At 36.6% G+C, this 12,387-nt stretch overlaps 2 protein-coding genes across 3 annotated transcripts in view; one reads left to right on the top strand and one right to left on the bottom strand.

Moving 5' to 3' along the window:
* The window catches only part of aco1 (aconitase 1, soluble), a 30,672-nt gene extending 24,709 nt beyond the window's left edge, over positions 1–5,963 (bottom strand). The window contains exons 1-6 of one of the 2 annotated variants that reach the window (XM_088073271.1): positions 5,826–5,963; positions 2,996–3,112; positions 2,734–2,902; positions 1,250–1,387; positions 516–585; positions 246–429 (exon numbers count right to left, since the gene is read on the bottom strand). In XM_088073271.1, the coding sequence (XP_087929397.1) occupies positions 246–429; positions 516–585; positions 1,250–1,387; positions 2,734–2,902; positions 2,996–3,101 (667 nt within the window). In that variant the 5' untranslated portion in view covers positions 3,102–3,112; positions 5,826–5,963. Of the gene's footprint in view, positions 1–245; positions 430–515; positions 586–1,249; positions 1,388–2,733; positions 2,903–2,995; positions 3,132–5,825 lie in introns of both variants that reach the window. The other variant, XM_088073270.1, reaches the window with a different exon arrangement.
* An 877-nt stretch (positions 5,964–6,840) lies between these two features.
* LOC148185577 (uncharacterized) lies at positions 6,841–9,990 on the top strand. The gene is made up of 3 exons (XM_088074019.1): positions 6,841–7,902; positions 9,572–9,736; positions 9,861–9,990. The coding sequence occupies exons 1-3, from the start codon at positions 7,391–7,393 to the stop codon at positions 9,988–9,990; spliced, it is 807 nt and encodes a 268-aa protein (XP_087930145.1). The 5' UTR covers positions 6,841–7,390.
* Positions 9,991–12,387: the final 2,397 nt, after the last annotated feature.

The following is a 12,387-nucleotide window of genomic DNA, read 5'->3' as shown; positions in this document are numbered from 1 at the left end:
AGAAGCTTACCCATTGTACTGCATGAATGACAAAGAGCAGGCCCTGCAGTGTGCACGCATTGTAACAAAGAACCATTGAAAACAGTGGCTTACATCTGCTCATGTATGCCTGCTGGCTTAATAGCCTCAATGTAAAGAGATGATAAGTTTGGAGATGGCATTAATTCTACTTTTGTGTCACATAATCACTGTTTGAAATCTTCACCACATCTAGGGCAGCAAATCCAGATAAGACACTGTCTTACCCCAGCCCAGCACTCCCAGTCCATCAATCATTGTGGTGTGGGAGTCGGTGCCCACCAGACTGTCGGGGTAGAAGTACCCATCGTAGTTGAACACCACTCTAGCCAGGTACTCCAGGTTGACTTGGTGAACGATCCCTGACCCAGGAGGGATGATCCTCATGTTCCTGAAGGCTTTAGAGCCCCACTGGGAAAAACAGACGAAACGTTAAGGGGTTAAAAAAAATGTATTTTACCTTTACCTCAGATACTGAGTTTGTTCAAATATCATACCTTTAAGAACTGAAACCTCTCTCTGTTACGGTCAAACTCCAGGTCCTGGTTTTTCTGAAGGCTGTCAGACCTAAAGGAAAAACAGCCAGTGTGTTAAACGTTGGCGAGAAAGAGACTAAAATTAGATAAAATAGTTAGGTCTAGGATTTTAGGACATTTCTAGTATTTCAGGGCGTCTCTGGGATTTTAAGACATTTCTGGAATTTTGCAACATTTCTGGGATATTGGGACATTTCTGGAGTTTTAAGACATTTTTGGATTGGAGAACATTTTTAGGATTTATGGACATTTATCGGATTTTGGGAGGTTTCTGGAATTTTAGGACATTTCTGGGATTTTAGGACGTCTCTGGGATTTTAGGACATTTCTAGGATTTTAGGACTTTTTTTAAGATTTTAGTTCATCTGGGATGTTTCTGGGATTACAGGGTACTTCTAGGAGACATTTCTAGGATTTCTGGCGAATTTTAGGACATTAGGGTCTTAGCTAGGACCTCTGTTAGGGGATATGGGGGATCCTCCACTGGATTGATTAACAAGCTCTATTTTGATGGCGTCTTATACGCTCTGGCACCTTGTGTATACTACACAGATGAAAACAATCCCAGTGGGAATTTTCTTAGATTTGGCCTGCAGGCCATAAGTCACTGTCATATAGTTTCAATATGGAGAATAATACACTATCCATGGGGTGATGACTCCATGGTGGACAGAGCTTGATGAACCTGCTCTTACTTCCTGTTAAAGTCCACTTGGATGGAATGATCGATGACGAGGTCAGCAGGGCACACAGGATTAATCTTCTCTGGGTCACCGCCGAGTTTCATCACCGCATCACGCATGGCAGCAAAGTCCACCACAGCAGGGACACCACTGCAACAGTTTAGAGACACTCACCATCATCATCATCATTTACACTTAGTCATCACTTAGCTGAAAATAATGCAGGGTTTCCAACACATTTATTTATTTGTGGTGGGTTGCCACAAATAGATTTTTGGAGCTAGGCTGTTCATTACAAGTGCTTTTGGAATATATACTGTTGGGTCATTTATAGAACTCTTGGAGCACTGACGGAGCAGCAGAAAGTCACCTACACATTCATTCTGCTGTGTCTAAATGTTTACTTTCACTTAAACACAGCAGCTCCTCTCATCCATTGATGTAATCTAATCCACTGTGAATAAATTGACAGATCAATTATCCATCCAGTGAGTGACAAACTGCTGCTGAGGTAAAAACAAAAAAAAAGCTGAAGAGCTCCACATAGTACACTGCTGCCATGGGTCCCCATGGTGCAAAGGGGCACACAGGCATTTAGAAGATGTCAAAAATAAATATTTTTTTTAAAGCTTATTAATTAAAAAAAACAGCTGCTCACTCTAGTTTTCTTTAGACATTAAGCAAACAGAATAAAAAAGTGCATTTCATGGGACTATTTTTGACAGAGGATGAATACACATCCTCTTAAGAGAGTATCACTTAATGAGTATCTGTGGCAGTAGGACCGTGTACGTGAGATGGACTCCAAATAAATGACAGTGTATGTAGTCATGGTGATGAAGGAACATGTGACCAAGTGAGACTCACTGATGTGTTTTTAATGACTTTTGGACAGCAATGTAATTCTGTGGCACAGAATACGATATATCAGGCTTTAATACACACGCTTGAGTTGAGAGCAGGATACATTCCGTGTTGGTTTGGCTCTGCACATGAGATTTGTTGACATTAATACAAATTGCTGTATTGTGTAACCGTTAAGTTGTGATCATTAGGTACATATTTCCCCAAAATGGTCCAAATCGAAGCAGCAGAGGCCAAAATACAAATGCAGAGACACTCGATCCTACATTTCCCATCATGCACCATAATTTCACTCTGCCTGATAAACAACCACGTCTTTAATATTCCAAGTTGCCAAATTTTGGCACAGGCTTTCTGTTTTGAATTCGTAATATACAAGACCAAACCGAGATTATGCTGATGGCTATGACATCATCCCCCGGAGCCACAGATAACAGTGAGCTACTGTTTTCACATAGGGAGTGGTGCTCCCTGTGACTGTCACCTGGATGTGTGAAATTGATAAAGATGTTTAATGGGTTCAAACATACTTTGTTCCACTCAGCATGACTTTGCAAACTGTTCCATCTGTTTCTAAAAACCTGTGGAGCAACTCAGTGACCTTCTGATGCAAAGAAACAGCATGCACGTACGTGAAGTCCTGCAGGATGACCCGAGCCGGTCTGAAGGGTACCTCTACTGTCTGAGTCTGGGTCTGCTTCCAGTTGAGGATGCTCTCCACATCTGAGCGCTTCACCAGAAACTCATCACAGTTCCTGACAGCTGACTCCAGGAGGACCCGTATGGAGAACGGCAGATGCTCTGAGGGACACAAAGAACAAATTTATGATTAAGACCATGCAGTTACCCTGACATGAAGTTTCATATCTACATTCATCAAAGGTTCACTGTTACCATATCTGGGGTCTCCGAGCTTGGAAAGATTATAAAACTGTTGGTTTTGGTTGTTGGGGTCCAGAGGCTCAACTATATGTTGAAAAGGGTTCACAGTGGCAGACATCCTCCTCAAACCTAAAGCACAAATATGAGCCTGTTAAACACCAGACAATAAACAACAGAGAAATTGGGATGAAATTAAACACATATTTTCTATTTTTCAAACATGATAACTGCACATGCAGACCAAATTAGTTGAACAGGGATGTAGTGTGATTGTACAAAGCATAAAGGAGTAAACCTTTGAAACCTGGTGCAACATTTCTTTTTTTTGGTTCTGTGTTCAGATGCCTTCACAAGTATTTAAACCTTTTGAATCTGAAAGTGGTTTGTGTTCTTTTGAAAACATGGGGAAAAATGGCAATGAGCTTGCCTTAGCAATAACAGTTACCAAGATACAAGTAGTTTTGGAAAATTATTTTTAAAAAAGCTTGGTGAAAATGTCCAGAGAACTATATTATAATTATTATAATTAGATCATTGAAATTATTATTATTATTATATATTTTTCCAGATCATTTCTTTCTTTATTTCGTTACTTTACTTAGTTACCTTTTTTTTCCTTTTAAAACTAATTTTCCTGGTAATATTCTTGTACTTTTTCCCAATTTGTTTTGCCAATTTTTGGGTCATTCCTTCTGAAATTGCTCACTGTCTTCTTTCCATGTTTTTGACAGAGATCAAGCCAATTTGATTCTATTTTAAAGGGTTAAATTCAAGGCCGAGTCTACAATCTGAGGTCTTTCCACACTCAGTGTGGCAATGGATTAGCCTGAGGGTTAGTGAACTCTGCGCCCATGTTTTACAAACCTTACATAACTAAATCTCTTTAGCAATCTGGTTACACTTTAAACGAAACAACTGTTAACACATTGTTAATTAAAATGTGTCTTAGACGAGCTTTACTTGCTTTACTTGAAAATTAACATCAGCTGAATAAGAATTCGGGAAAAAAATCAGATTCTACTACAAGTAATCAGATTCTACGACAAGTTAGATCCTTGGGAGACGTTATGTATGTGAGAGGTGAACTGATAAAGATCCTGAACTTCCACATATTTGGCTGTCAAGCAGACTAAAGGTCTGCTGCAAAGTGCAAAGTCAATTTATCACACCACTGTCATTACAGTATAATGCGACACAGCCACAGAAACCAGCACCTGTACTTCACCTTGAAAACATGGGTCTAATATGACAATATAAAATAAAACATTGAATGTATTTGGAAATGAACTGATAACAACTATTGCTGATCTCTACATTTTATAAAGACGGAAATTGATTGGTGTTCAGATTTTTTTTGTCTTCTTTGCATACTATCTGACCTTGTAGTTTGCGATAAAATCTAAAGTTTGCTAATTTAAGGCTGTTCTAGTATGGCTATGTTTTATAGTGTGACAATTTTGTATATTTTTTAATCACAGAGGAGTTTTTAAGACAAAACTGTTTACCTCCCTAAAATTAAGGTCTCAAAAACATGGGAAAATGGCAATTAGCAAAAAAGGAAAAATTACCAAATCATTTAAAAAAAATTAGCACACAACAAAAAAAGGAATTAAAACAAAAAACAAACAGGTAAATTACCTGGGAAAAGTGCTTAAAAATTATGATATCTCTGTAACATTGATTTTAAACATGTAATTAATTTTTTCCTATTCTTTTTTTAAATTAATTTTCTAAATATACTAATTTCTTGCAATTTGGGGAACCGTTCTTACCAAGTTTGTGATGTCACTCTTGGTTTCAAAAAGTTGATCAATCAAGTTGAGTCTTTTGTGAATATTTTATTTCTAATCAAAACTATTATGACATATGGTGTGCTGCTGACTTCTGCTGAGGATTTAACGATGTATATGTCTGGAGGTAGATTTGTCTTTGGATTATTTTTAAAATCATATGGACAACCTGTGTGTTACTGTGTAATCTGTAATTATAAAACACCTTCTACTAAAACAAAAAACATTTGTATGCTCAATAAAGATAAAATAATAAAATTTAAAAAATGCAAATATAAAATGAATATACAAATACACTAAGTTACCCTACAAATACAAATAAAAAAAATCTGTGAATGCATTATTTTAATTTATAAATGAATAAAAAGCATTTTTTAATATATTCAAATATTTACAACTTTCACTGGTATTTGTAGATCCACTTATTTGTAAATATCAGTTCTACACTTCTGCAACTTGCAACACTTGCAATTTATGTACACTCAGACTTTTCATAATTTGTGGAATTTGTGTAGATTTTTTATTTGTGTATCTGTAGATCTGAGTTATAATTGCAAAATATTTTAATGAGTTTACAAAACTTTTTTTGTTCTTTGTGGAAGTTCTTTTACATTCGCAGATTACACATTTACACACGGATTGTTGCTCTTTTCACACATATCATACTGAAGCAGATCTGTCTCCATATTAATCCTGCCCTCCGGAGTTCATTCAGATTTTTCATCCAAGCCTTTGACCTAACCTGGCCTTGTGGCGTAAATTAGCATTAGCTCCTTGGTCAAACTACACCAAATAGAAAAGCTTAAGTTCAGTATTAAAACACACAGTCTGGGAAACATTAGTGGTGGTTAGTTCCTGCTAAATATCAGTATGACGTGATGTGAACGCATAAGTACTGACTGCGACAGCCCAAGTTAAGGTTAGCTAATTCACAGCTCAACTCTTGTGCCTGAGAGCAGAGGAGGACTCTACGTTAGCGAGCTCACTGTGACGGTGCTCAGAGACAGTTTATCACACAGTTCATTCAATATCAGTGGATTTGAGATACTTACTCGTGTGTGCAGCAGAGGAGAGACCGCAGAGTTCAACCGTGTGTTACCTACACACTGACAGCAAGCTAATCTCACACAAGAAAATCTGAAGTCCTCCGCAAACAACAGCAGCAGCAATAGCAACATCAGATTTTTTCTCTTCTTCTATGGGGTTTCACGGCAGTTAGCATCCTTGAAGTTGCATTACTGACCCCTGCTGGATTCACCCGAACACTGTCATCCTGTTCTGTCCATGGATGTACGTGCATGGTACAGCTGCAGAAGAGAAGGCTGCACTTTCAGGACCCTAGTTTTTTTTCGCCACAGAGCCACCTACCGAATTGGACAACACTTTTTGAAGATAGGGAGTAAAACCTTCCTTATAATAGATACATTGTCTTGAACTGGACAAGAAAATTAACATCGGCTTAACAAAGTGTACAATAACTGTGTAATGTGTAATGTTTGCTAAGTACAATAGGTTTATGACATTCCAGCTGCATTAGCCTGTTTGTTTAGTTAACTTTTTAATATCGCCATATGGCCATTTCAGCCAAGACTGGCTTATTTAGCCAGTAGCCATATTGTGTAAATTTCACAACAGGTGGGATTAATTATACAGGTGGTTGTGGTCACTTATAATTAACCCCACCTGTGTATACTGACAGTGAATTGCCGGGATATATAATGAAGAAGTCATTTTCACAAGACATCGTTGTGCCGAGTATTAAAAGTCAAATTTGACTACTGTCCTCATCTTTTTTTAAGGTCTAATTGTGAACTGAACTGTACTTAAATCCATGCTGCGCATTAGAGGGGTAGTGATAAAAAAAAGGTTTTATTAAAAAAGAGAAAAGTAAAATACGGATACAAGATGATAAAACAAGCTAATTAAGGAATACCTTAAAGACTGAATGATGAAATTAATTTATGGCAAAGATACAGATAATTAAAATTCAGGGTCACTTTAGACCCATGGTGCACATCGAAGGGTTAACAAAGTGTTCCTATTGTGTGTATGTGTTGGTAGGTCAAACTCCAGAAACCAGCAGCTCTCCTGCCTGTGCCTCGCCAGGACATCCCTCATCATTGCTGTCTATATCACCCAGAAGCTCATCTTCAACCTCTTCCAACAGCTGCCAGAGACTGGGTGGACACCTTTGTCATCCCATGGGAGGAGTTTCCAGAGGAATTGATGCAGTTGTTGGAGAGAGGTAAACGTCCAAGTCCACAAATGAGAAGAGAGATGGTTCGGATTGTGGTTCGTGAAATGTTGAAGAAGAGTTCTTCCGTAAGTAAAAGGAGCACCACTGAAGTTGCTAAAAAGATTGTGGCAAAATATCCACAGTCTTTGCAAGATATAATAGAGGGAGAAGTGATTGGGCCAGGCTATCACTCTCTAGTCAAGCAATTGCAAAACAGGATAGAGAATTCAAAGCGATGTACGACCCCAAAAATAAGAAAACGAAAGCATCACTCTGATGAGTATGATACAGAAGAAGTCCCTCCAGAGCAAAGAGCAGCCATCTGGGACACCTATGGGTGCATTAGTTGGGATTTGAAATTCCCACCCCGTGGTGAGACCCATGAGAGCCAGCAGGAGAAGAGACAAACTCCAGAAGATGTCTCAGCAAGCTGATGCAGATCCAGAAGAGGTCAAACATCTGATGAAGTTGACTTTCTACACACAGCGTAAGCAAGTAAACCAGGGAAAAAACATTAAATACCTTCTGGAACAGTGGCTGTTTTGGTTCAGTGAACTTGGCATGGCAGTCCACTTCAAGGAGCTAACTGAAATTGGGCTGAAAGAAACCTTCACAAAGAATGTGGATCTGAAGGGGAAATGGCTCCTGAACTACATGAATACTGTGGCTGTGAACAAAAACAAAAAGTTCCTACAGGCTTCAACAAGATATAAAGTGATGAGGGGAGATCTGAGCGGTTGCTCTGAAGACATCAAGGAGATGATTCTGCTTCTGCTGGCCTACTTTGATGAGAAGGAAGACGTGATGTTCTGCTACGTGGAAGACACATGCCTGGCAGGGGAAGTGAAGATGGATCAAGTGCCCCTGACTCCGACCATTGTTGTTTGTGGTAAGTTAAAGTGAATTTCCTTTTTTGGAGGTCTTTCATTTTTCAGACCAGTAAGGTGCTTTCTTGTTTCACATTGTTGTTGTCTTTTGCTCACTTCTTAAATTAATCATTTTGCATGTTTGAAGTGAAATTGTATGTTGTATAAACTACTAGACAGTGGTCAGCCTGCCCTAAATTTGGTACCGTTAAAAAAATCTTTGTGCCCTGAATTTACAGTTTTAAAGCCACAATTTTAGCTACTGTAAACAAATCATGAATATTTTTTTTACCTAGATCTCTTCATCAACATCCACCCTGATCAAAAATGTGATTAGATTTGTTTTATATTATGGGATTCTACCCTTTAAATGCTAAACTCACAAGAGATGTCACTAATTTGGAAAAAAAACCCCCACAAAGCTACAAATTTTTATTTAAAAAAATGATCAGAGGCTGGAGATATATTACGTGTCTTTCACAGTCTTGAATATCTCAGTTTGGTAAAAACATTGACTTTGGTGCATGATGATTTTTTTTCGTGGCATCAGATTTTAATTTTTTCTCGAGAATTTTTCTTTTTTTTTTGCTCAAATCTCTTCCTAAAGCTCAGTCCTGATCAAAAATAACAACATTTTTTTTTTTTTTTTTAAATATGGAGTTAACCATTTAAATGCCAATTTCATAGAATATGTTGCTGATTTGGGGAAAAACACTTACACTTGACTGATTTTCAGTAAGAACAGTGATCGTGGGATGGAGATTTTTTTATGTGCTGTCACACTTTTGGATATGTCAAAGATTCGTAAAGGTATTGGCTTTAATGCATGATTTTTTTTTTTTTCCTGCTGAACTAGATTTTAATTTCTTGTCCCTTCGGTCCTGTTAAAAGCCACAACTTTAGCTACTGTAGAAGCATATCAATTGTTTAATCAAACATAGTTTTTACTGTATTTTAAAACAGGAAACGTTTATTTTCACTGTTGGAAAATTTATATTAACATTGGCTTTGTTGCGTGATTATTTTTTATCTGCAGCATAAGATTATTTCTTTCGGTCCCCATTTACTCCCATTATAACCATGCGTTTTTGAATGCAGCCAGGACACTGCAGAGTCATGCATTCTGCAATTGTGGTGATGTGTGTTTTTGGTTATTGGTTTTTGGTGTGTGTGGGTCTGGTAATCTGATGCTGCTCAAATAATAATCATGCACAATAACCACTAGTTTTACTAAAGTTTGATTTAACCAAGACTGTGATAGTAAATAAAACATCTCATACATCTGATTTTTATTCATATTAAAATCTGTCATTTTGTCTGTATTTTTCCCCAAATCAGTTATGTATCCTATGGAATTGGCATTTAAAGGGTTTAAAGCCCTAATTTTTTTCAAAAAAAAATCCACATTTTTTATCACACCTGCCTATGTTTAAACTACATAATCAACCTTTATGACACAGACTTTGACTTAAAGAGGGAAATATTTAGACAACATAAAGGCAAAACTTGATTTTTTTCATTATTATGATACTTTTTTTTTTTTTTGTTTGGGTTTTTTTAGAGGAAAAAATTGATTAAAACCGGAAATCCAGTGTTGAAAAAATCAGGGATATTATTTCTAGGCCATATCGCCCAGCCCCAGCTTCAGGAAGACATCTTATTTTTTATTCATTTTTTAATTTTTTTTTTTAAGAAGTTCCTGCTACTCTTCAAGGCGGTTTATGCTGAGCGTCGATCAAAACATTGTACATGACAACATCCACTCCTTCATTTCCGCCCTGTGCCTGATGTTTGGAAGTTATTACTGCTTTAATATCCACTACCCATCAGAGCTGGCATCAACCCTGGAGTTTCTGCAGAGGTGAGTCTTTTTGGATAGGCCTTATCCAACATAAATACATGTTTGAGTATAAAAATGGGAAGTTTGTCTTGTTGTTACTGAGGATGTGAATTGATACTGACATCTGGTTTTTCTATTTTCCAAGGTGCTTTTTCTCCATCAACCCAGAGAAGGGCACCAGAGTGGAGAAGACCCGAACGTCTCGTCTTCACGTGAACCCAAGAGTCTTTGCTTTGATCCAGGAACTTTCTGATCATGAGTGGCGTGATATCTGAACAAGGACTGAAACCAAGTAAGACTTGTCAGGCATGTGATGTTGTGCATTGTTAAGTTGAAAGTGTTGTTTCAGCTCACCTGCCCAGATTGTCATTGTTAAGAGCAAGTAAGTTTTATTTTTGTTGGTTAAAATATGCAATTGTTATTACACTGTTGTAGTTCTACATCATATCTTCACAAGATCTCTAATGTGATGTATGACTAAACACTAAAAACATGTGGTGATGTGCATCATTCAGGTTAAAATTTCATTTTTGGGTCATAATCTGTCCAGCACAAAATTGTTCTGAGTTTGTATTGTTAAAATGTTATAGATTAATGAGACAAAAAAAAAACACACTGGTCATTCCATTGTTCATGCTGGCTGCATATCACTATCGCTGGAAACCTTAATGGAGCAGAATCGCTGTTATAAAGCCCAACTGTGTTTTTCCAGCTTTGGCAGAACCAAATGCCTGTTGAACAGTCAGTTTACTGTTAGAAAGCTTGTTTGAAAGTATTGGTATGCATGTATGTATGTTGAAAAGGAATGCAATAATCACCCAAGGATGTTTCATTTAATACTTTCTTTATAGAAAAAAAAGAGGGGAAGTCTTCTCCCTCTTTCTTGCCCTTTTTCAGTCCCAGTAAAATAATCTGACAGACTTTCTACTCTGTGAAATTCATGTAGCAAATGCATGTTTTGGGAAATAACAGATGTTGATCACTGCTCTTGAATAAATTCTTGGAAAGGCAACTTACTTTTTATGATTTTTTTTTCAGTACAGTAACTCTCAGGGTTAATCTTTGCTTTATAACTTTCAATGTTTAATCTTGGTACACTATTTTGTATTACTGGTAAAAGTCACATGTCTATGACAACACAGTGCTTTTTAAATATCCAGTCTCTGTAATGTGTTGAACATGAGCAATAATCCAGATTTTAAAAATGAAATTTTTTTTCTGTTTAATATTTTATAGTTGAAATTGATGTTAAGTATTCATACAGTGCAGATTTATGCCTTTGTTATTACAGTTCTTAGATGTTACTATTACTTAAAAAAAACCCCTCATAAATACTGTAGAAGACATTAAATTATAAATCACTTTCCCGTAGAATTCACAGGAAAATTCATTTCAATAGCAGTTTTTTAATGATGTTTTTACAGTTCAATATTGTTTTTTTTCCGTTAAATTGAGTGGGATTTAATGTAAAGTAAGCAAAAACTGCACTGCATTTTACTGAGTTATTTTGTTTTAAAAGCAGCATGTTCATGCTAATTTAGCAAAAAAAACCTGTTGGATTTACTAGTGAAAAATGTATTTTTATACAGATTTTAACTGTAAAATATACAGGTTGTTTTATAATTGTATTTACATATATACTGTATTTTTTACAGAATTTCTCTGGCAACCACAGCTGCCAGTTTTTTTCCGTAAAAACTACGGGATTTTTTTTTACAGTGTATATACAGTACTGTAGTTTATTTTGCAGACCAACACAACACATAACCACATTTGGTTCGGTCATGTTCATGTATAGCCTATATGAAGTAATTTCAGAGATACAACTAAGCTTAATGATCAGAGGCATGGACAGAGAATATCATTTTTTAAATAAATATATAAAATTAATAAAATATTTTTGTTAACCCAGCAATGATTATGTTGTTTGTTTTACTAATTCGGTGAAGTGGAAGAATTTAACAGAGGGATAGAAAAACAATTGAAGACAGATGGACAACCATTCAAGTGGTAAGAAGTGCTGTAACCTACTTTACAATCTGAGGTTTGAATATTGAAGGGTCAGGAAAAAGTTTATTGTTTTTAATCATTGTTTGCTTGTTGTTGTTTTTTGTGTGCAATATACTGTATATCTTTAATCTGCCCCCAGAGTCATCCTTGTGTCATGCGTTTTTCTTTTCTTTCTTCAAAATACCTGGTTGAGATCTAGTCAGTTTGATTTTTATTACACCAAATCATAACAGAAGTCTCTGTTTGTCTCTCAGGGCACTTTTTACACAGAGGTCTCAACTGTACATTTTTTTTTTTCCTGAGTACAATTAGCTAATTCTGCTAATTATACAAATTGCGAGTCTTGGCAACCAAGGTGAATTGCAAGGCAAAGTGGTATTTGGATGGAATAAGTCTTTAAAACCATAAGTACTTGGAAGAAAGTAGTATTTGTGTGCAATCAACCTTTAAAACTATAAATAATGAATCAAAGTATTTGGGTCGAATTAACTTTTAAACTATATTAAAATCAGGATTGGCTGAAGGAGTCTGTCTGTCAAAGCCAGTAACTCTCACCCACTGAAACCATTTGGGTTGGCAGTGAGTTGAGACTGAACCAGGGAGAGAAATACAATGTTAAGCTCACCTGATCAGTACGGTCTTACCTGGCTAAAAAACACATC

This window comes from Plectropomus leopardus, chromosome 23 (assembly GCF_026936395.1).
Source record: "Plectropomus leopardus strain MGB_pleo_1.0 chromosome 23, ASM2693639v1, whole genome shotgun sequence".
NCBI classification, from domain to species: domain Eukaryota; kingdom Metazoa; phylum Chordata; class Actinopteri; order Perciformes; family Serranidae; genus Plectropomus; species Plectropomus leopardus.
This window is presented reverse-complemented; position numbering and strand designations above follow the sequence as displayed.

What these genes read in the sequence shown, in the direction of transcription:
- LOC148185577 (XM_088074019.1), top strand. Translation starts at nt 7,391, where the DNA reads ATGAGAGCCAGCAGGAGAAGAGACAAACTCCAGAAGATGTCTCAGCAA. An exon ending in ACCATTGTTGTTTGTGGTAA is followed by an intron (nt 7,903 to 9,571) that starts GTTAAAGTGAAT and finishes TTTTTTAAGAAG; the next exon opens with TTCCTGCTACTCTTCAAGGC. An exon ending in ACCCTGGAGTTTCTGCAGAG is followed by an intron (nt 9,737 to 9,860) that starts GTGAGTCTTTTT and finishes CTATTTTCCAAG; the next exon opens with GTGCTTTTTCTCCATCAACC.